Genomic DNA, 24373 nt, shown 5'->3' on the forward strand with positions numbered 1-24373 from the left:
CTTTGTAATTCATTAATCTTGATTAATCGCACAATACTGCTTGTCCTCATAGTCCCTGGGTGACGAACGAGTTCCGTTCCTGTGCTGGTGACATGATCCGAATTTCCGCATAAAATGGAATGATCCCTTTAAGTACCCCTAGATACACCCTAAATCTCAAAACAACTATCTAAAAACATGTATTTTATGTCATATTGTTTAAAATTGTGACAAAATGGAGGACAAGACACTGTTACGTGACAAAAAAAAACGACTGGGGACAAAATGGCGGACATGACTTCAGACTTGCGTCGAAATCACGTAAATCGGGTACTTCGCAAGTCGCAACACAGGGACTACTGTACTTTCCACACTATAAGGCGCACTTAAAAGCCTTCAATTTTCTCAAAATAAGATAATACAATAAGGAGCGCCTTATAATCAACTGCCTTATACACTACTGTTCAAAAGTTTGGGGTCACTTAGAAATTTCTTCCTTTTTGAAAGAAAAGCAGTTTTTTTTTCATTAAACTAATCAGAAAAACACTCTCTACATTATTAATGTGATTAATGAATAATTAATTATTAATGTGGTAAATGACTCTTCTAGCTGGAAACGTCCGATTTTACTGCAATATCTATGTAGTTTTGTAAAGAGGCCCATTTACAGCAAGCATCAGTCCAGTGTTCTAGTGGTACATTGTGCTTGCTAGTTGCCTTAGAAGGATAATAGATGGTTAGAAAACCTTGTGCAATTATGTTGGCACAGCTCAAAACAGTTTAGGTGATTAGAGAAGCTATAACACTGATCTTCCTTTGAGCTAGTTGGGTATCTGGAGCATCACCTTTGTGGGTTTGATTAAACTCTCAAAATGGCCCGAAAAAGACAACTTAAAAATGCCACATGCCAAAAGAGATTTTGCCATGTGGCATTTTTCTGATGCCATGTAGCATTTTTTTTTTGCCATGTGGCATTTTTTTGCCATGTGGCACAATTGATTTTGCCATGTAGCATTTTTTTTTACCATGTGGCAAAATGGATTTTGCCATGTTGCATTTTTTGCCATGGGGCAAAATTGATTTTGCCATGGAGCATTTTTTTGCCATGTGACAAAATGGATTTTGCCATGTAGCAAAATTGATTTTGCCATGTGGCATTTTTTTCTATGTAGCATTTTTTTTTTTTTGCCATGTGCCATTTTTTTACCATGTGGCAAAATGGATTTTGCCATGTGCCATGTTTTTGGCCATGTGACAAAATGGATTTTTCCATGTGCCATTTTTTTTGCCATGTGGCTTTTTTTTTGCCATGTGGTAAAATTGATTTTGCAATGTGCCATTTTTTGCCATGTGGCAAAATGGATTTTGCCATGTGCCATTTTTTGGCCATGTGGCAAAATGGATTTTGCCATGTGCCATTTTTTTTACATTTGTCATTTTTTTGCCATGTAGCAAAATGGATTTTGCCATGCGGCATTTTTTTTCCATGTAGCAAAATTGATTTTGCCATGTGGCAAAAAATGCCTCACTCATGTCAAAAAAAATGCCACATGACAAAATGGATTTTGCCATCTGGCAAACTAGATTTTGCCATGTAGCATTTTTTGCCAGGTGGCATTTTTTTGCCATGTAGCATTTTTTTGCCATGTGGCTTTTTTTGCCATGTGGTAAAATTGATTTTGCCATGTGGCATTTTTTTTTTTCAATGTAGCATTTTTTTGCCATGTGCCATTTTTTTGCCGCGTGACAAAATGGATTTTGCCACGGGGCTTTTTTTTGCCATGTGGTATAATTGATTTTGTCATGTGGCTTTTTTGCCATGTGGCATTTTTGTTTTACATTTGGCTTTTTTTTTTTTTGCCATGTAGAAAAATGGACTTTGCCATGCGGCATTTTTTTTCCCATATAGCAAAATTAATTTTGCCATGTGGCAAAAAATGCGTCACGTCAAAAAAATGCCACATGGCAAAATCTATTTTGCCACATGGCAAGTACCACTTTTGGCTTCTCTCCAATATCAACTGCGATATCCGCGAGACATCGAGCCGCGAATGCAAAGGAGAATTGTCGCCGCAAAATGTGACGTGGACTTGCAGTTTTCCATTCCAACCAACTGGTGTCGCTGCGGCCCGCTTCAAACCGGTTTGACGTCGCCGAAGCAGGAAGCTGTTAAGCGGGCTAGCTGGCACTGGCTGGTTGGTCGGTCTTAGGTTTTTTAGCCATGGCTCGGTTCGCGACGCTTCTGCTTTTACCGTTTCTCATCGAGTCGGCGTCCTCCATTTCCTTCTTTTTGCCGGTCAACTCGAGAAAGTGCTTGCGGGAGGAAATCCACAAGGACGTCCTCGTTACCGGGGAGTACGAAATAAGCGAGCAGGCGAATACTAAAACAAACCTGAAGGTGAGCTTGCTTCAAACGAAGGCCCCGAAAGACTTTAACGTTTTATCTCGACATATTTAGTTAAGCTTCTTTCGGGAGGTCAAACTTAAAGTTGTTAGCAAGGCTTCCTTGTTGGTAGCAATGTGGCTAACGAACTGAAGTCGGCCCCCGTAACAAATATAACTTCCTGATTTAAATTGGCTAATAGTACGAGCTAACCGGCGCAAACTGCAGCTTTACACTTCACGGCACTTTTATAAAATATTATTTTGTGTTGATATTGGAAATGAGAAGCGAATTTCTGTTCGTTTCGGTTGCACCGGCTGTTACACGTCACGCTTAACGCCTTAATTCCTAAATGGCAGCTGCTGACGTCATGCTAACGTTAGCCACGGAGCTACATGGACACTGACGTGAATTGTGTATATTTTCTCCGTGTTTTTGATTGATTGTGACTAAAATTTATTAAGTTAGAAAGAAAATACTTTTTTGCACGTTTTTCTTTAATTTCACCCTGTCAATATTGTAGTTTGTATAGAACAAGTTGTATTGGCTGAAATGCAGGCATGTTTTATTTGTGTAACGTAATTTTTGTTGGTTTTGTCTTAAAATAAAACGTAAACTCGCGTTTAAAGTAAAATGTATGGTTTAAAAATGATTTTTTTAAAATTAGGAGTCAGTAATATTTTTGTTCTTTTTCAAATTTAGAATTCCATAATTTTGTACTCTGTTGATGAATTAGCCAAAATGCACATGTACATGCAAAAGAAAATTTAGAAATCACCGAAACAACCTAATATTTCTTGTACACCAGTGCATAATATGTGCTTTGTCACAGTGAAACTGGGGAAAAAATAAAATATTTACGTTTTTAGCCGTATTGTATTTTCTGTATATGGCTAGTCATTTTATTAACTTTTGGAGACAAATATTGTCAATATTTGAGTGCATCCAAGTAGTTAAAGTGACTCAAAATTTTGACAGCAAAAAAAAAAAAAAAATCCATTTTTGTTTAGGTTTTGCTTTCTGTCGTAGATCACAGATTCGGCTGGTCACACACTTTACAGCAAGGATGACGCCACCAAAGGGAAGTTTGCGTTCACCACGGAGGACTACGACATGTTCGAAGTGTGCTTTGAGAGCAAATTCCCAATGGGTTAGTTTCACCTTCATTTGGAATCAAGAGGGAAAAAATGTAAGGTACAGTCTAACTTTTAATATTTGTTGATGTAAAGGAACTGGAAGAGTGCCCGACCAGTTGGTCAACCTGGACATGAAGCACGGCGTGGAGGCGAAGAACTATGAAGAGGTAAAGTGTCGGGCGTTCTCACGCCGTGCTTGATAAATGAGCGTGATGATAAATGCTGAGAAACTACTCCCAGCACACACATGGTGCACACTAAAACTATTTGATGTGGTAGACTACATTCGTTGGATAAACTATGTAAACATAGGGGTGTGACAATATATCGAAAAGGTGATGTATCGCGATACTTTGTAGCCCAAAATGTTTTCGATACGCTGCCACTGAGAATCGATATATCGTTTTTAAAAGGTGTCACTGTTTAAAAAAAACAAAGGAACAAGTTGCTACCAAAATCTTCCTTTAAATCATTCACTCCCACCGGAGCAGGGCCTTTCGCTCCTGGCCGTTTTACTGGATTTTGACTGATTTTGCAAGGCCCACAGAAAATTCTGTTCTGTTGCTATATAAACATGGAACCCAGCAAAAGAAAGATTACACTCTCTTCTTTCAGCAGGAAAAAAAGTTATTATCTTTTTCCATTCTTTAGAAATCAGCATTAGAAAATAGCTTAGTTTGAGCAGTTTTCCAATTTCTGATGAAAAACAGAGAAATCAAGCTTTTGTGAAAGCATACATTTCAGACATTGACTTTCACACAGCTATTTTTTGCTTTAGTTGCATCCCAAACATCTGAATGTTTTCTTTTTACAAAATAACATAAACAACAAGACAAATAGAGCTTTTGATAGTAAAATAACAATTTATTTACACATAACTGAGAGATGACGCTGCGAAATGACGACAACGGCATCGTGAGCTGCACTGGTGGTCCCGGTGTTTCTGCTCGGTCGTCCAGCCCCTGGCATCCCGGGCGTCCTCTAGGTTGTTCTCCATTCGGTAGTCTTCCGCCGGCACCCCGGCCGTGCGGACCGGCCGTTGTTGCCGTTGAATCGGGTTGCGGGTCTTACCAAATGCGCTACTGCCATCCAGTGGCCAGTTTTATTGCTTTAAAATGGATTTTCAGCTTTGTGCTTTGGCGCTAAATTGAATCAGAACCCAGAGATGTCTCTTGTAAAAAAAACAAACGAGTTAAACAAATGAGTTAAAGTAGTCTACATTAGCTCACTGGCTGCCATTGACACCGCGAGATATCCAATTTATTTTTGACTGGACAATCTAGCATGTTCAATGGCACTTAAACGTGAACACTTCATGTTTTGGGGGCATTTACAGTTCAAATTCCTGTCACTTCCTATTCATTTGGGCACATGTGACTCATTTCCTTTTCAGTAAGCCAAAATCAACAGGAAGTGACCGGTAAATGGCCCAAAATCACCAGGGAGTGACCCATAAATGGCCAGAAATCAGCTGGAAGTGCACCCTGTAAATGGCCAAAAAATCAGCAGGAAGTGAACCTTGTAAATGGCCAAAAAATCAGCAGGAAGTGAACCTTGTAAATGGCCAAAAAATCAGCTGGAAGTGAACCTTGTAAATGGCCAAAAAATCAGCTGGAAGTGAACCTTGTAAATGGCCAAAAAAATCAGCTGGAAGTGTACACGTAAATGGCCAAAAAAAATCAACTGGAAGTGACCCCTGTAAATGGCCAAAAAAATCAACTGGAAGTGACCCCGTAAATGGCCCAAAAACTTGGCTGGAAGTGACCCCGTAAATGGCCAAAAAATCGGCTGGAAGTGAACCCTGTAAATGGCCAAAAAAATCAGTTGGTAGTGACCCTCTTAAATGGCCAAAAATCAGCAGAAAGTGAACCTTGTAAATGGCCAAATATCAGCTGGAAGTGAACCCTGTAAATGGCCAAAAAATCTGCAGGAAGTGAACCCTCTAAATGGCCAAAAAATCTGCAGGAAGTGAACCCTGTAAATGGCCAAAAAATCTGCAGGAAGTGAACCCTGTAAATGGCCAAAAAATCTGCAGGAAGTGAACCCCGTAAATGGCCCAAAAAATCAGCAGGAAGTGACCCCGTAAATGGCCCAAAAAATCAGCAGGAAGTGACCCCGTAAATTGCCAAAAAGTCGGCTGGAGGTGAACCCTGTAAATGGCCCAAAAAAAATCGGCTGGAAGTGAACCCTGTAAATGGCCCCAAAAAAATCGGCTGGAAGTGAACCCTTTAAATGGCCAAAAAATCAGCTGGAAGTGAACCCTGTAAATGGCCCAAAAAAATAATCAGTTGGTAGTGACCCCGTAAATGGCCAAAAATCTACGGGATGTGAACCCTGTAAATGGCCAAAAAATCAGCGGGAAGCGAACCCTGTAAATGGCCAAAAAAATAATCTGGAAGCGGACCCTGTAAATGACAAAAAAAATTGGCTGGAAGTGACCCTGTAAATGGCCAAAAAATTGGCTGGAAGTGACCCGGTCAATGGCCCAAAAAATCGGCAGGGAGTGACCTGTCAATGAACTCATTCCCTGGCATTGGCTGCCACTGACAGCCATAAATGTCCAATCCGTATGAAGCAAAGAAAATAGCTTGTTTTTCCTTTTTATTTTTTGTTTGTAGACTATCCTAGTATGGTTTCCTTACCCATATATCAACAATCTTACCATATTGTGGGATTATTCATCAATTTGTGCATGAAAAATAAAAGTTGAGGTGTCAAAACCAATTAATTAAATGATTATGAAATAATTGGACATGTATTATAATAATCAGTGAACCGTTTAAACAATTTTTTAAAAACTTTTAAAAACTTGTGAAAAATGTCAGACATTTTGATTTTAAAACCAAACGCATAACTAAAAGTCTGCGATGTCGGTCCATTTTTAGTGTATCAGCGTTAACGTGGCTTTGTTCATTGTCTATAGCAGGTCTTAGACTGACACCTACTGGGCGAACATCATAACACCTACTTAAAAGCTGATATTTCTGTTTGCCGATTCCAGATTGCCAAAGTGGAGAAACTGAAACCCCTGGAGGTGGAGCTGCGACGACTGGAGGACCTGTCGGAGTCCATCGTCAACGATTTTGCTTACATGAAGAAGCGAGAAGAAGAAATGAGGGACACTAACGGTAATAATGATTAGAATGACTTTATCACGAGTAGACGTTCAATCCGTTTGAAGTAGGAGGGATGGCAGCGAATGAACGAATGTTCATTTATTCGCTGCCATCCTCCTACTTCAAGCGGATTGGACGTCCATGGCATTCAACGGCAACCACTGACTTTTAATTTAAACTCTCTTCTTCCGCGTTAGAGTCCACCAACACGCGCGTGCTCTACTTCAGCATCTTCTCCATGTGCTGCCTGATCGGTCTGGCCACGTGGCAGGTCTTCTACCTGCGCCACTTCTTCAAGGCCAAGAAGCTCATCGAGTAGAACCCTCTGAGCACACGTCCTAACATCCATTCTCCTCGGACGGCAAGTGAAGTTTAGGGTGGGGGTTGCCTCAAATTCTATTTTTTCAAAGACGCCAGACTTAACTCGAAGGTCCGACAACACCAAATAAAACCACCGGGCCTGCTTTTTTTTTTTTTTTTTGCGGTATCGCGACCAGCGCTGTAAAGGGAGACGCGCCGTTTGTCCAATGTCCCAGCGACCCCGCCTGTAAAAAAGCTCTGTTTTGTCGGGAGCGGACGTGCCACCAGAATGTTGCCGAGGAGACCCTCTTTATCAAGTGAAGGCTGTTTGAACCTGTGCTTCGTTTGTCACGTCGATCCATTCGCATACGCGTTGTATGTCTTTAGTTGTGTTTTCATACTGTAAATGCCCTTAGCCACAGCTATCTCGTTTTGGGGAATGGGTTTGTCACTGTAATTTTTTTTTTATGTTGAATTAGGTCACCGACGCTTGCATGTTTGGATTCTATCAGTCCTCTAAAATGCCGACAGCCATCACTACAAAGAGGAGTTTGTTTACCAACTAAATTGTGTGTGAGGCTGCTCTTTTACACACTGCAAAATGTTTTGACTTCATGAACAAGCAAATTTTCCCGATTTCTAGTACTTGCAGATCCATCCAATGTACATTAATTTTTTTTCTCTATTTCGGGGTACTTAGGAGGCGCAGTTACATGGTTTGCTTCTGTTCTAACGGGGTTCCTTCTAAAGGCATTTTTAACAGCGAACGTATGCATCGTGCGCGACTGATTTTTATGTTGACTGGTGCATTTTGTAAATTTGTGTTGGGCTTTTATTCAATAAAATATTGGATGGATTTACATTTGGAGTTTTTAATAAGTTGTACACAGAGGTGGGTTGTAATGTGTTACATTTACTCTGTTACATTTGAGTAACTTGTTGAGGAAAATGTACTTCTTAGAGTTCTTTCACAATGCATTACTTGAGTAGATTTGTGAAAAAGAAATGCTACTCTTACTCTGCTACTTTGGGCTACATTATAGTCGTTACATTTTGGCTCTTCATTCTTCATGGGTTCTTAAACTGGGTTTGGTGAGTAAGTCCAAGGGGTTCGGCGAGGGTTAAAACACACAAGGCCCTATTTTCGTTCACTGACTAACGGCAAAGTGTCGTTTTAGACTGTTTTGGACTGGTTTGCCGCCAATTTATAAGCGGATGTAACTCCCATTTCTTTAGCTAGTTTGCTCAGTGGAAAGATGACCCGTACTTGGTACAAGTAAGTATAAGAAAAAACCAAAACATTTGAGTCATATTTTACACTATAAATATAATCTGTGATGTAAGAATACAGCTCTAAAATGACAATGTAGAAATGACAAAAATCAGTTTCCAAAGTGAAAACCAAGAAAACCCACAAATATTTATAGTATATTTGAAATTTGAAGTAATTTCAATGGGAATTGGATATTAGCTTGCTATAGCTTAGCTAAATCAGTTTTGAAAAAAATTTTTTTTTTCTTAATTCCAAAGGGTTCGTTGGATGCACATGTGAAACTTCTGGGGTTCTGTATCCTTAGCAAGATTTTACCTATTGACCTCTCCACTAGAGGGCGCTCGTGCTCTTTGAACGTGTGAAATACGGTATACATTTTGCCCCACAAGGAAATTCTATTTAATTTCAGTCAAATTTTGATCACTTGACAGTGCATAAAGCGGGAGTGGGGGGATCAAAACCATTCCAAAGTCGTTTAAAATACTATTGTACTGCATGGTAATGTGGTCCCTAAAAGCCAATGGTTGACGTTGTCACCTCAATGAGGCAAAATTAAGATTGAACTGTTACTAATGTTTAAAAATCTAAAGTACGGATGATGTTCCTAGTGTTCTGATCAGAATTTGGCGATTTTTGTGTCATCTTTTGGCCTAATATGGTTATGTCATAGGTTATGGTACAGTACAATTTCATTTTTATCTGCAATAAAAAAGAATGACATAGTATTTGTGTTTATATGTACATACCTTATTTCTTTGAAACAACAAAATCCGTGTCAACCCTTCTGAATTTGGCAAATGTGATATTTGTAATTTCACCTCATTTTGGTCACTCAAGTGGCCCGGCTATCAATTACATTTAAGTCACATCCTTAACTTCTTGTCTGCAGCTGGTTTCGATTTAAGGCGTATGGCGAGGTAGATCCACACTGGGCCTTTGAAGCTGGACGCTGTTCAAAACATACCACTTCAAACCATATATACAGTATATAGGCGCTTTCAGGAGTTTACGCACAGCACAGAAAGTTTCAGAGCCTCATCTACGTCGTGCTGAATCCATTTTTGGAGATACCATGGGTTCCTCTGGTTTGATTTTGCAGTTTTAACTTTGTCACCACACTGCTTACTTCAACCGCAATAGCCTACCGCAAGCTGCACGTCTCTTTTGCTCATTAATATTCATGACGTTAGCAATTGTGGCTAGGCAGGTCAACCTCCCGTTTGTCCCTAATTTTAAATGAATGGAAATAGTGTAAGCAGCAGTGTTGGAACGACATGTTCTTTTTTGAAATATTACCGGAGAAAACAAGCAGAAATAACATGGTTTGTATGCGACGGCATGAATATAATGTCTCACTTCTGCGTTAAGATGGCGACATCACGGTCTAAAAATAGCATTCGTGCGTTACTCTATTCATGTTGTTCTTTCTAAATCGGAAGTTCGGAGCAGAAATTTTCCAAAATGGCGCCACCCATATTTCGCTCAGGGAATTTGTCTGTAGATGATGTGCTGGAAACATTATTTTCCTTTATTTCATAAAAATTCATATTCTAAACAGTTACAATGTTACTTGAGTATTCATTGAATACTTGTGCTTGATTAAATTTTTGGATGACTACTTTTACTTGAGTACTATTATCAACTTACGTCTAATTTTTGGCTACTCACCTCTGGTTGTACAAAGAAATGTGTCAAATACATCACAAATACACATGTAATTTTGAGAAAACATTAGCTTCTTCTAAAACAAATGCCATATGAATCCATTTGGTTGGATTTAAATTGCCACAGTTTTCTCAACTTAATAATTTGGTCAATATTATTTACAAACATTTTGAACCATCAATTAGGAATTAACAATAAATAACCTTTGCACTGATTGGGAATGACAATTTTGTGTACTACAGATAAACGAATGTTTTCTCAAATATTCTTAAACATTGGGTCATATTTCGTCAATTGTGCAATTTAATGAATTGTTTTTATAAATTTGATAACGGTTGTTCATATTAAAAAACTATTTATTGAACGTAGAGAACCTATGCTAGCATCAGGCTAGCATGCATAAAAGTGATGCAACCCTTAACGACACCGCACCCAATCAACGACCGCCACAGTCACCGTAACCCGGATGTCTCTTCGAATCACTTCCTGTTTTAAAATGGCCGACTTGCCGTTAATTCGCAAACTCGCGACATAACTTTTTATTTTCCCGTGGCGAAAACTCATTTTTCATGCCAAAATGCCTGGCGGGGATAGAGAAACAGACTTAACCGAGCGAGTCGAGGCATTTTTATCCGACTTGAAGCGAGGCGGGAGCGGCACCGGACCACTACGGGGCTCGGCGGAAACAGCCCGAGAAACGACGTCCTTGCTCCGCAGGATCACGTCGCAGGCTCGGTGGAGTAGCGCAGGTATTTTTTGCCTTATAGAAACCTTATGTTCCAAAATATGATCATATAATTGACATGGTTTGAATGTGAGTGATATTATAAGCAACGAAACTGTAAGGGGTTCGAGTTAAAATCAAATTGGCTCCCATTGACGGTGATAGACGTCAAATTCCATTCAGTTCGGATACGATTATATGTTGTCAGCCTCTCTCAGTTGAAACGAAATAGACGTCTATCGCCGTCAATCGCACTGATTTAATAATTTCTCACCATTTAAAACTTCGATTTTATGTTACGTTTATGACAATTGAATTTTTTTAACATCCCAGGCGACTTAATGGAAATCATCCGTAAGGAGGGCCGACGAATGGTTGCTGCCCAACCATCAGAAACCACCGTCGGGAACATGATCAGACGTGTGCTGAAGATTATAAGGGAGGAGTATGCAAGGTAAATAAGATGGAATTTTAAAGTAGATATATTTCGTATGTAAAAAATGACAATTTATCCTGTATATGTGCAGGTCTCGGGGTAGTAGTGAGGAGTTGGATCAGCAGGAATCTCTTCACAAACTGCTGACGACGGGAGCGCTCAGCGAGGAGAACTTTCGCCAGCATTTCGCGCCACTCAAAGCTAACGTTATCGAAGCTATCAATGAGCTTTTAACGGAACTCGGTGAGTGTCTTACGCAATGTTTGGGATGTCAGACTTGAACGTCATTTCTGTTTTTATTTTTCGTTTAGACGGGACGACCGACAACATCTCCATGCAAGCGCTGGAGCACATCCACTCCAACGAGGTCATCATGACCATCGGCCGCTCTCGCACCGTGGAGGCCTTCCTCAAAGACGCGGCGCGTAAACGCAAATTTCACGTCATCGTCGCCGAGTGCGCACCGTTTTGCCAGGTGACGTTTGGTTGGGAAAATGTCCGTTTTGATTTAAATTTGCTCGGGAATGGATATTTCGCGAGAATAAAATCAATATCCATCAATTTTCTTGTTGGAAATAATATAATTATTACAACATACGTATTTAATAAGGTGCAGTAATAGTAGTCGTAGTAGTAGTGGTTGCGTTATGCATCCACTAGATGGAGCTGTGGTAAAAGGAATGTCCTGCCATGATTAACCAATATTGATCCATATACAAGGCGCATTGGATTATAAGGCGCACTGTCGGCTTTTGAGAAAATTAAAGGGTTTTAGTTGCGCCTTATAGTGCAGAAAATAAGGTAGTCAATTTTTTTTTTTTTTTTTTTAAAAAGCAGTTTATGTTAACACTTCATATGAATTCACAGTAATTTTAAGAAAAATAGAAATATCAATTGCCCTTAAAATTGAAATGAGTGTCTAAGGAAAATAATTAGAAAAATATATTTTTTTTATAACTAGATCCCAAATGTATGTATGTATATTTAGTTACAGGGTTTTGTGATGTTAAAAAAACTGCATTGAAATGTAAAAAATGTAGACTCTAATGATTGTTTTTGACAAGAAATGATCTTGAAATATCAAAAAAAAGGACAAAAATAATAAAACATGAATATCACTTTATCTTATTTGCTGCCATTGACGGCGCTAGACGTCTAATCCAGATCGCTGCTAGCCTCCCGTTCAAATTGGATTGGACATCTTGCGCCGTCTATAGCAGACAATGAGCTAATAACTAAAATTGCTTTGGACATGTATTAGTTCAAGAAAAATATTGTTTAAAATATAATAACCAAATGTTACTAATATACAAATTGTTATTATTTGCATCAGGGTCACAAGATGGCCACCAGTTTATCCGAAGCCGGCATCGAAACGACGGTGATCGCCGACGCCGCCATCTTTGCGGTCATCTCCCGTGTGAATAAAGTCATCATCGGGACGCAGACGGTCCTGGCCAACGGGGGCCTGAGGGCCGTCAACGGGACGCACACGTTAGCCCTGGCGGCCAAGCACCACTCCACGCCGCTCATCGTTTGCACGCCCATGTTCAAGCTCTCACCTCAGGTGACGATGCACATTTAAAAGACATGTCAACAATAATAAGACTTTTTTCTTCTTATTATTTTTTTTCTTTTGTTGGCAGTTCCCCAATGAAGAAAACACCTTCCATAAGTTTGTCTCACCCCACGAAGTGCTTCCGTTCACTGAAGGTAACTTAAATTACACACACTTTCACGATAATCATCTTAAATACGTCATTCTTTTATCATATTTCAGGCGAGATCCTGTCCAAGGTGAACGTCCACTGTCCCGTCTTCGACTACGTTCCGCCGGAGCTCATCACGCTCTTCATCTCAAACTTCGGAGGACACGCCCCCTCGTACATCTACCGCCTTATGAGCGAGTTGTACCACCCGGAGGATCATGAATTGTAATTGGTCATTAAAAAAAAAATTTAAAGAACTGATCTTGTTCTGTTGTGTTTATTTTTAGCTCGGTTTGTTAAATGTGTGTGACGGGACAGATTGTTATGGAGGTAGTCCACCAGAAGGTGGTGCACTAGTACAGCTGCATTGATCACTACAAAAAAAGGAACCTTTCACGTGCACGATCGCTTATTTATTTAAAACCAAAAAACTCATTTACAATCCATCAAAATGTCCACCAGAAAAATCTCTAAAATGCGACCATAAAAAATGGCATGCACCCAAAAATTTACATGAAAAAATCTCGAATAAATACAATAAAACACGCATCCACCAAAATAACTTCTCACTCAAAAACGTCTCACATTTACACCCAAAAATTACCTCGAAACACCTTGAATAAAAGGTACAAAAAACACTCATAACAAAATAGCTTCTCACACAAAAACATTTCCCATTTACACTCCAAAAAACTCACAAAAAGGTTCAAAATATCACATACTCCAAAATAACTTCACACAAAAACGTCTCACATTTACGCCCTAAAATTATTAACATGCCTTTAAAAAAATTCACTTATTCACTTGAAAAATCACAAAATTATTATTAATCATTGAAAAAACGTACTACTCCAATAAATCTAACGTCATGAATTCTTGATCGGAGGCCGAAAATGGAGTACTTTGGGTGGACTAAGCAGCGCGAATCCCCGGTCCTTTCGACTGGTTCTTCAAGTTCACCTCATAGGCTGCCATTGACAACAATACACGTCCAATTTATTTAAACCGAACTGTTATTGCTCATCTTTTAATGCCACTAACAAAAATAGACGTCCAATGAATTTAAACCGCAACTCTTATTGATCATTTTGTGGATGATTTAAGGCCGAAAATTGAGAACTTTGGGCGGACTTCCCAGCGCGAATTCCCGCTCCTCTCGACTGGTTCTTCAACTCATAGGCTGCCATTCAATTGACAACAATACACGTCCAATTTATTAAACTGAAACTATTATTGCTCATCTTTTAATGTCATTGACGGCAATTGGATTGATTTATCACCGTCAATGATAGTGTTTTTTTTTTTTTAATGAATTAAAAAAAAAAAGATGTAAATCAGTTTTTCGGATGAAAAAACGCTTCTAAGACATAGCAACGTTTTACATAGAAATTATAATTTAAAAAATACATTTACTCCCTAAATGAATGCTTCAACAAGTGTTTTTTCCTCACTTTTCCTCTCCTGGTTGTCACTCTCGCTTCCCGAGTAAGTAAGCACCTCCCATCCGTCGTAAAGCACCGCCCGTCCGGTGTTCTCCGTCAACAACACCGCCGTCGATTTTCTCCCACTAGCACTCGTCGGCTAACCAGCCAGCTAGCGATGATTCTCCACATGAGTTAACCCAAAACAACTTAATTTTCACCTAATTTAATTCATTTTACATCGAAGGTGTCAACGAACGCCGAGTTGGTGAAAACAGTCGCCCGTTGAGCCGCAGCTGGAGGCGGCTTGCGCGGATTAGCACCTTCGCTAGCTTGCCGAGCTAGCTCGGATGGATGGATGACACTTGGCTGCTTTGGCTTTTTATAAATGCCCTTTAAACGACAGCGTCTGGCGTATTTACACGGGAAAACAATGATTCATCTTTGACAGCGGTGAGTGGTGAGTAAAGCATATTTTTGTATCATTTCTTAGTAATTTTACAGTCATGTATTTGGAGGCGTTTTACGGCTGCGCTCATAGCAACAGCAGCAGCTGTCCGGGAGCCACGCCTGGGCCATTTAAAGCCATTTGTTGACATCACTGTTTGTTACTATAATTGTGCATCTCGGCTGTGTCACGGTGCAGTTATGTTCCGTTTTGATGTGTTTCAGTGAGGAACCGAGGTTCGCTTGGTTCGAGGTGAGCGCAGTTTTATCTCAGGCGAAAGTGGGAGCATCAGCGGATTTGCTTTTTGCCACTTTTGCCGATGCCAATTTGGACCTGCCAATATGATGCCGGTAGGTGAATTTATTTATGTGGTAACACTTTATTAGACATTTATAAGACTGTCATAAGACCTTCATAATTTTGACATGACGCTGTCATGAGTGGATTTGTCCCAATCACATCTTTTTTGCACCCGAGTTCGAGTTCGCCTCACCTGATTTTGACTTTGTCAGTTTATTACAAAACATACTTTTTTGTTTCTTTTGATAATATCCATGTCCTCCTTATAACCAATCTTGAAAACACTTACCGCATCGGAGTATAAGGCGTACCCTAAATGCAAGGGTGTACGTTTGCATAAGGACGATAGGGACAACATAACACTGCCAACTTTTCAAGATGCTCAAATTGTCCCCACCAACTTTTAAGCAACCTTATTTGCATGATATAATGAGTTCATTTATACCTCCGTCCCCTTTTTCGCCAGCTGCAGCAGCCACTGTAAGTAATGTAAAAAGACATCAATGTTGTGGAGGTGGGGAACACACCACTAATTTTGCTACCGAAACACGGACCTGCATCAGAGTTAGCATAACATTAATCGGTGAATTTCCCGAACTCGAGGAGGAAGCTGCTTTGAGAGAAATATCCTCCTGGATGTTTTGTACTGTGAACGTTATTAACTAGGATTGTTCCGATCATGTTTTTTTGCTTCCAGTCCCGATCGTTTTAGTTTGAGTATCTGCCGATCCCGATATTTCCCGATCCGATTACTTTTTTTTGCTCCCGATTCAATTCCAATCATTCCCGATAATTTTTCCCGATCATATACATTTTGGCAATGCATTAAGAAAAAAATGAATAAAACTCGGACTAATATATACATTCAACATACAGTACATAAGTACTGTATTTGTTTATTATGACAATAAATCCTCAAGATGGCATTTACATTATTAACATTCTTTCTGTGAGAGGGATCCACGGATAGAAAGACTTGTAATTCTTAAAGGATAAATGTGACTTTGTATATTGTGACTAAATATTGCCATCTAGTGTATTTGTTGAGCTTTCAGTAAATGATACTGTAGCCATGCCCAAATGCATGATGGGAAGTGCAACCATGACTGTGCTTAGTGCTACCAATTGATATATCTTCTCTGCGTTGAGAAAAAAATAGTGTGTAAAGAAAAAGATCAATTACTGCATTGCTTCCCACGATATTTCTAATCGTAAGGAGAGGGATTGTAAGGCTTTAGCCAGTTAAAAAAAGGTTCCAAAGGCTGCCAAAATTCACACTACTCATTTTACGCTGCCTTTTAGCTCTCTGCGTGGGTAAAATGGCGCCATTACAGATTGAGCGCGACAATGTGTGAGTGGGTCGTGCAGGGCATTCATTAATTGCGGTAAATATTTTAACGTGATACTTTTTTTTTTTAATTAATTACCGTCGTTATCTGGATAAATTTGATAACCCTACCTTAAGCCTAAACTAAAGACTCTGGATAAGTGTAACATATTATGTCTGTAACGTTAAATACAATTAGAAAATGATTCAATTAAAAAATATATATATTGAAAAAAGGCATGTCCGATATTTTTTTGCTGATTCCGTTACTTTGAAAATGACGTGATCGGCGATCGATCGGGACACCTCTATTATTAACTCATTCACTCCCAGCCATTTTCACCTGAGCAAGGCCCTTCGCTCCCGGCCGGTTTACTGGATTTTGGCTGATTTTGCAAGGCCCACGGAAAATTCTGTTCTATTGCTATATAAACATGGAACCCACCAACTCTATTCTTTCAGCAGAAAAGAAATTAAGTTAATCTTTTTTCCATTCTTTAGAAATCAGCATTTGAAAACAGCTTAGTTTGAGCAATTTCCCAATTTCTGATGAAAAAACGGAGAAATTGAGCTTTTTGTGAAAGCATACATTTCAAACATAACTTTGACTTTAACACAGGTATTTTTTGCTTTAGTTAGATCCCAAACATCTGAATAATGTTTTCCTTTTACAAAATAACAGAAACAACAAAACAAATAGAGCTTTTGATAGCAGACTAACAATTTATTTACACATAACTAACTGAGAGATGACGCTGTTGTGGCTGCGACAGCCGGGGTAAAACTTTCCCTCATCGCCACCTGTCTCTGCTCGGCGAACAGCACGGATTCAACGGCATTGTCCGCTGCACTGGTGGTCCCGGTCGTTCTGTTCGGTCGTCCAGCGCCTGGCATACCGGGCGTCCTCCCAATTGTTCTGTTCTGTCGTCCGCCGCCTGGCATCTTGGACGTCCATTTGGTCGTCTTCCGCCGGCGCCCCAGCCGTGCAGCCAGCCGTTCGTTCCGTTGAATCGGGTTGCGGGTCTTACCAAATGCGCTACTGCCCTCCAGTGGCCAGTTTTACTCTTTTAAAATGGATTTTCAGCATTGTGCTATGGAGCTAAGTTGAATCGGAACACAGAGATGTCTCTTATGAAAAAAAAAACGTAAATTTATACGTCTTTGGGACACTGAAACAATTAAAAATAGAGTGTATTCATACGTTTTTGGGAGCAAATGGGTTAAGAGATGATTATCACGTTTGTATTTCTTGTTTATTTTAATATAATTTGTGTTCAAATATTGCGATATAAATTTGCTAATAAAATCCAGACATGATGATGATGATCCAGACAATATGTTACGTCTCTGTCACAGGATGGTACTTTTTGGATTTAGCAACAAGTTCAGCAACTAGGTAACTGGCTTTGAGGGCTTTCTCATTTACCTTTTAGTTTTTCAAAAAAAAAAATTGGCTGTTTCTCCGGGTTTTTACAGTTTTAACCAAATGATGTGCACTAGACATGCTGGGGTCCACATTGTCGCGGACAGCAAGGTCGCTGATGGCTAGAAATCCGAGCAGTTCTTGAACACGACACAAGCAATACCACGCTCATCTGCACACGACTACTACTACTGCAACTCCGCCTGACAATGTAAAACAAAATCTATATATACAAATGCAACATCGGATTATTTCTCACGGCACAATAGTGTGCTGCGGCACACCGGTTAGAAAACACTGGTCGAAAGAATAGCATCTAGAAATATTTGCCACCCTCAAAACCCCCCTTCGCCACGCCATAGAAAATTTTCAAGATCCGCCCTTGCATTTGCCTTGATTCAACTTGACTTTTTTATGAATTACCACAACCCGGATGACCGTGAATCTTACAAACGCATATCAGCGTACCAAAAGAACATAATACCCGAATGCGAACGGCGCTTTGTCCGGACCTCCTATTGTTAACCCCGGGCTTGACAATAGCGGGATGAATTGTGGGAATGTTGCTCTTCTCCTAAACCCTGCGGGGAGGACAACATGGATACTTTGAATGAGGTTGGATACATGTTATGGAGAGTATTCTCTCTTTTGTTTGGATTTGTTGGTAAAGTTGGGTCACCGTGGTAACCTTTTCATGGCTATTTTTAGTTCTATCTTGTACGTTTCTGTTCAGGAACCCTTTCTAATAGTCCTGAGATTGCAAGTTTTGATGTTACAAAGCATACAGTGGTATGAGAAAGTATATTAACCTTTTGGAATTCCTCACATTTCTGCATAAAATCGCCATCAAATGTCAAATTGTCAAAATCACACAGATAAAAAAAACTGTCTGCTTTAACTAATAACACCCAAACATTTATAGGTTTTCATATTTTGATGAGGATAGTATGCAAACAATGACAGAAGGGAAAAATAAGTAAGTGAACCATCACATTTAATATTTTGTGGTTCCCCTTTTGGCAACAATAACTTCACCCAGACGCTTCCTGTAGCTGCAGATCAGTCTGGCACATCGATCAGGCCCATTCTTCTCTACAAAACTGCTGCAGTTCAGTCAAATTCCTGGGATGTCTATCATGAATGGCTGTCTTTAGGTCATGCCACAGCATCTCAATAGGGTTCAAGTCTGGACTTTGACTTAGCCACTCAAGAACGTGTATTTTGTTCTTCTGAAACCATTCTGAAGTTGATTTACTTGTGTGTTTTGGATCATTTTCTTGTTGCAGCATCCATCCATCCAAACAAAAACTTCTGTGGAGTGTCCAAGTGCCTTTTTGCGAAAATTAAACGAGCAAGAATGTTTTTTTTTTTTTTAGACAGCAGTGGCTTCCTCCGTGGAGTCCTCCCATGAACACCATCCTTGCCCATAGTTTTACACATAGTTGATGTGTGCAGAGAGAGATTGGACTGTGCCAGTGATTTTTGTAAGTCAGCAGCCACTCTCGGGTTCTTTTTTACCTCTCTGAGTATTCTGCACTGAACTCTTGACGTCACCCTTGGTGGACGGTTACTCCTTGGGAGAGAAGCAACAGTACCAAACTGTCTTCATTTGTAGACAACTTCTTTGACTGTCGATTGATGAACATCCAGACTTTTAGAGATGGTTTTGTATCCTTTCCTAGCTTTATACAAATCAACAATCCTTGATCACAAGTCTTCAGACTAGGGCTGTAGCTATCGATTATTTTAGTAGTCAATTAATCGATGAACTAGTTAGTTCGAATAATCGAGTAATCGGATAAGGAACATAAAGAATTAAAATACCTGACCTGGGCCTCAAACGGTATAAATACAACAAAAGAACAATTGGCTAACTTGCATAACAAAAGTCCGCTTGCTTAAATGCTATAAAATGCCAACTTTTTTTTTTTTTTTTTTTACAATGCTCTTAACAAATAGTTTAAACATATCCTCACAAAAAACGGCTAAATATACCTTTAAACTAAATTACAAATGCTTTAAAATGTTTTTTTTAAAAAAACCTTAGCTCAAACAAAAACATGTTGGTCCTAACAGGGAGCAGCTGGATTCAGCCATGTGAAATGAGATAGATTAGAGGGCATTGTATCCACCCAAATCAATAAAACTAAATGTGAACACTTTCAAAACAAACCATTACAAAGCCACTTTAATTAAACGAATACTCGAAGCAGCAAAATTTAATTTGAATATTTTTTTTCTATTCGAATACTCGAGTTAATCGATTAATCGTTGCAGCACTACTTCAGACAGCTCTTTTGATTCTATGATGCACATCAGACAATGCTTCTCATCAAGACAATTCTTACCAGGTGTGTGTTTTATAGTGGGCAGGGCAGCTTCAAACCACTCATCAGTGATTGGGCATGCACCTGACTTAAATAGCTTGGTAAAAATTGCACTTTAAGTCTCCTTAGGCAGAGGGTTCACTTAATTATTTTTCCCTCTTCTGTCACTTTTTGCATGCTAGCCTCATTAAAATATAAAAACCTATAAATGTTATGGGTGGTTTTAGTTAAAACACTGTTTTTTCATCTGTGTGATTTTGAAATTTATCAGATCATGTTTGATGGTGATTTTATGCAGAAATGTGAGAAATTCCAATACGTTTTCATTAGGACTGTCAAAATTATCGCGTTAACGCGCGGTAATTAATTTTTTAAATTAATCACGTTAAAATATTTGACGCAATTAACGCACATGTCCCGCTCAGACAGTATTCTGCCTTTTGGTAAGTTTCACAGCAAGGTTTTTTGTGCTGTCTAACAGCGAACTCTTGTGGTCGCTTTGCGACATGGTTTATTGCTTTCTTGCCAGTTCAATATGGCTGCACGACGTCTCGGGCTGACGCCTACGTTGTAATGTTTTGCTTATATGATCCTTGGACAGGATTTGTCCGTAAGTATGGTTGTTTTAAAGGATGTACATATTATGTTAGTGAGCGAAATGTTCTATTTTTTGTATGAGACGCTTTTTGTTTATGTTTAGTGAACCTGTATAGCGTGCTAAGCTAACATTGTTGCTAATGCAATGCTTGTGTACTTTTTTTTTTTGTAGTTTCACTATTGTCTAAAGAGGACAGTGGTTTTAGGCCATTTTATTAATAAATCAGATGGAAAAGGAAGAAGTCTGATTGTTAAGGCGTCGTTCACAAGCTGTCTAGCGTTGGAAAAAGTAGACGCTTTGGAGTGATAACAGCATAGACAGATTTAAATGACAGTAGAGTGAAATGCCCACTACAGTCCTTATGTTGAATGTATATATCCATCTTGTGTCTTATCTTTCCATTGCAACAAATTATTTTACAGAATATATATATAATTTACAGAAAAATATGGCATATTTTATAGATGGTTTGAATTGCGCTTAATTGCGATTAATTACGATTAATTCATTTTTAAGCTGTAATTAACTCGATTAAAAATTTTAATCGTTTGACAGCCCTAGTTTTCATACAACTGTAAAAACATACTGTAGATACAACCAAGTTTTAACTGGCGTTGCGCCGGTCACCAAAATGACGTCGTCTGAATCGTGGAGATATAATAAATAGCTACTTTTCTAGTTTCCAAGCTGCCACTTCAAATGGATTTGACGTCTAGGTTTGTCAATGGCAGCCACTGATTAGATAACAAATGCTAATTTAAGCTCGTTTGTCAGGAAATCTTGTCTGAATTTTTCCATTGGCCTGAATGTAGAATGTTCGTCCCTGCCGGACTTTTGCGCCCCATGGCGCCGCCAGACTATCAAGTCAAAGAGTCAGTGGAGCAGATAGCGGCGCCCGTTGCGTGATCGCAACAGCCAATGAGACGCCGGCCTATCTGTTGTGAAGAGCCGAGTATATTGTCAACCGGCGTTAATCTCGCCCGATTGAGCTGCGATTTACATCCACGGTTAATACCACAATGTCCAATTTGTCGTTTTTCCGGGTATCGTACGCCATCACGCGTTTGACGCGCTCGTCTTCGGGCCCGCGTGAAACCGTAGCCTCCCTATTTCTGTGCATTATTCATCGGACTTCCTCTCTGGCAGATTCTCGTGCACATTAGTCATCGCTCAATCAAAGCGACACCTGCTCTTTGAAAGATGGTGGCGGATGGGTCCCAGAAGTGCTTCTGTTTCTGCCAGCTGTACCGAGGAAGAAAATGTTTGCCGTGGAAAGAATTTGTTAAAATGGCGGAACATTTGGGACATTTTAACAAAGGAGAATGAGAATCGGCGGTTTGGGAAACGTTCTCAGTATTGATGTATCATTTTCAAGAGTAACTAACAGGTTGCTACCAAAACTATCAGTATCTTACATTTTAAAATTTTTACAGAATACTTTCTGTTGTTTTTGGGTCAATTCATTCACATTTTGGATCATTTCCTGTTGATTTTAGGGCATTCTAGGTCACTTAACTGGAAACTTTGGGACTTTTTTTGTTGTTGTTTTCTTTAAAAATGATTAATTCTGACTGACATTCTGATGCATGAACAGGCGAGATCTGCTGTAATTTTTGGACTATAAGCCGCTACTCTTTTCCCTCATTTTGAATCCTGCGGTTTATAGTCCAGTGTGGCTTATTTGTTGAATTATTTGGGTTAATAGGTAACACTTTATTTGACAATGGCATCATAAGACTGCCATAAGACTGTCATAATTATAACATGACATTATTATTAGGGTTGTTCCGATCATGTTTTTTTGCTCCAGATCCCGATCATTTTAGTTTGAGTATCTGCCGATCCCGATATTTCCCGATTCGATTGCCTTTTTTTTGCTCCCAATTCAATTCCAATCGTTCCCGATCATTTTTCCCGATCATATACATTTTGGCAATGCCTTAAGAAAAAAATGACTAAAACTCGGACGAATATATACATTCAACATACAGTACGTAAGTACTGTAGTTGTTCATTATGACAATAAATCCTCAAGATGGCATTTACATTATTAACATTCTTTCTGTGAGAGAGATCCCCGGATAGAAAGACTTTTGACTTTGTATATTGTGACTAAATATTGCCATCTAGTGTATTTGTTGAGCTTTCAGTAAATGATACTGTAGCCATGCCCAAATGCAGGATGGGAAGTGCAACCATGACTCTGCGTATTGGCACCAATTGATATATCTTTTCTGCGTTGGGAAATAAAATAGGGTGTTAAGAGAAAGATCAACTACTACCTTTCTTCCCATCATTGCTTTCCCACGATATTTCTGAATGTTGAGAGAGGGATTTTAAGGCTTAAGCCAATTTAAAAAAGGCTCCAAAGACTGCCAAAATTCACTCTACTCATTTTACGCTGTGTTTTAACTCTATATATAGGTAAATCGGCGCCTTTATAGATTGAACGCGACAATGCGTGAGTGGGTCGTGCAGCGCATGCGTTAATTGCGTTAAATATTTTAATGTGATTAATTTTGTAAAAATTATTTACCGCCGTTAACGCGATAAATTTGATAGCCCTACTTAAAGCCAAAACTAAAGACTTTGGATGAGTGTAAGACATTTAGTCTGTAACGTTAAATACAATTAGAAAACGATATAATAATAAAAAAAAAATATATATATATATATATATATATATATATATATATATAAGGCATGTCCGATATTTTTTTGCTGATTCCGATACTTTGAAAATGACGTGAGCCGATCGATCGGGACATCTTTAGTTGCTACCAAAACTATCAGTATCTTACATTTTGACATATTTACAGGATACTTTCTGTTGTTTTTGGGTCAATTTATTCACATTTTGGATCATTTCCTGTTGATTTTAGGGCATTCTAGGTCACTTAACTGAAAACTTTGGTACTTTTTTTTTTTTTATTGTTTTCTTTAAAAATGATTAATTCTGACTGACATTCTGATGCATGAACTGGCGAAATCTGCTTTAATTTTTGGACTGTAAGCCGCTACTCTTTTCCTTCATTTTGAATCCTGCGGCTTATAGTCCAGTGTGGCTTATTTGTTGAATTATTTGGGTTAATAGGTAACACTTTATTTGACAATGGCGTCATTAGACTGCCATAAGACTGTCATAATTATAACATGACATTATTATGGGCATTAATGAATGCAGATGTCAATAACTCATTTGCTCCCAAAAACGTATAAATGCGTTCTGTTTTTAATTGTTTCAGTGTCCCAAAGATGTACGTATACGTCTTTTACGTTGTTTTTTTTTTCCACAAGAAGCATCTCTAGGTTCTGATTCAACTTACAGTGGGCAGAACGAGTATTTGATACACTGCCGATTTTGCTGGTTTTCCCAGTTGCAAAGCATGTAGAGGTCTGTAATTTGTATCATAAATTCTCTTCAACTGTGAGGGACGGAATCTAATACAAAAAAACAGAAAATCACATTTTGTGATTTTTAAATAATAAATTTGCATTTAATTGCATGAAATAAGTATTTGATACATCACAAAAATCCAACTTAATATTTGGTACAGAAACCTTTGTTTGCTATTACAGATACCAAACGTTTCCTGTAATCCTTGACAAGGTTTGCACACACTGCATCAGGGATTTTGGCCCACTCCTCCATGCAGATCTTCTCCAGAGCCTTCAGGTTTCGGGGCTGCTGCCGGGCAACACGGACTTTCAGCTCCGTCCATAGATTTTCTATCGGGTTCAGATCTGGTGACTGTCTAGGCCACTCCAGGACCTTAAGATGCTTCTTCTGGAGCCACTCTTTAGTTGT

The 24373-nt window shown here is 39.1% G+C and overlaps 3 protein-coding genes across 4 annotated transcripts in view; all 3 read left to right on the forward strand.

Moving 5' to 3' along the window:
- Positions 1-2113: 2113 nt before the first annotated feature.
- tmed10 (transmembrane p24 trafficking protein 10) lies at positions 2114-7774 on the forward strand. Its single transcript, XM_057822024.1, has 5 exons — positions 2114-2377; positions 3392-3512; positions 3592-3665; positions 6500-6626; positions 6812-7774. Exons 1-5 carry the CDS (start codon positions 2201-2203, stop codon positions 6931-6933), a joined length of 621 nt encoding a protein of 206 aa, XP_057678007.1. The 5' UTR covers positions 2114-2200; the 3' UTR covers positions 6934-7774.
- Positions 7775-10292: 2518 nt separating this feature from the next.
- eif2b2 (eukaryotic translation initiation factor 2B, subunit 2 beta) lies at positions 10293-12974 on the forward strand. The gene is made up of 7 exons (XM_057823250.1): positions 10293-10601; positions 10910-11030; positions 11104-11255; positions 11324-11487; positions 12346-12579; positions 12659-12725; positions 12793-12974. The coding sequence occupies exons 1-7, from the start codon at positions 10430-10432 to the stop codon at positions 12948-12950; spliced, it is 1068 nt and encodes a 355-aa protein (XP_057679233.1). The 5' UTR covers positions 10293-10429; the 3' UTR covers positions 12951-12974.
- Positions 12975-14254: 1280 nt separating this feature from the next.
- ppp1r13bb (protein phosphatase 1, regulatory subunit 13Bb) overlaps positions 14255-24373 on the forward strand; it is a 54897-nt gene continuing 44778 nt past the window's right edge. Inside the window, exons 1-2 of one of the 2 annotated variants that reach the window (XM_057822878.1) lie at positions 14255-14602; positions 14815-14940. In XM_057822878.1, coding sequence (XP_057678861.1) covers positions 14932-14940 — 9 coding nt within the window. In that variant the 5' untranslated portion in view covers positions 14255-14602; positions 14815-14931. The remainder of the gene's footprint in view (positions 14603-14814; positions 14941-24373) is intronic. The other variant, XM_057822879.1, reaches the window with a different exon arrangement.

The sequence above is a fragment of the Corythoichthys intestinalis genome, chromosome 19 (genome assembly GCF_030265065.1).
Source record: "Corythoichthys intestinalis isolate RoL2023-P3 chromosome 19, ASM3026506v1, whole genome shotgun sequence".
Taxonomy (NCBI): Eukaryota; Metazoa; Chordata; class Actinopteri; order Syngnathiformes; family Syngnathidae; genus Corythoichthys; species Corythoichthys intestinalis.

Excerpts from the sequence above, each read along its gene's own strand:
- tmed10 (XM_057822024.1), top strand. The coding sequence starts at position 2,201 with ATGGCTCGGTTCGCGACGCTTCTGCTTTTACCGTTTCTCATCGAGTCG. Across the intron at positions 3,513-3,591 it reads TGAGAGCAAATTCCCAATGG|GAACTGGAAGAGTGCCCGAC; the intron begins GTTAGTTTCACC and ends GTTGATGTAAAG. Across the intron at positions 6,627-6,811 it reads AGAAATGAGGGACACTAACG|AGTCCACCAACACGCGCGTG; the intron begins GTAATAATGATT and ends CTTCCGCGTTAG.
- eif2b2 (XM_057823250.1), top strand. The coding sequence starts at position 10,430 with ATGCCTGGCGGGGATAGAGAAACAGACTTAACCGAGCGAGTCGAGGCA. Across the intron at positions 11,256-11,323 it reads TGAGCTTTTAACGGAACTCG|ACGGGACGACCGACAACATC; the intron begins GTGAGTGTCTTA and ends TTTTTCGTTTAG. Across the intron at positions 11,488-12,345 it reads AGTGCGCACCGTTTTGCCAG|GGTCACAAGATGGCCACCAG; the intron begins GTGACGTTTGGT and ends TATTTGCATCAG.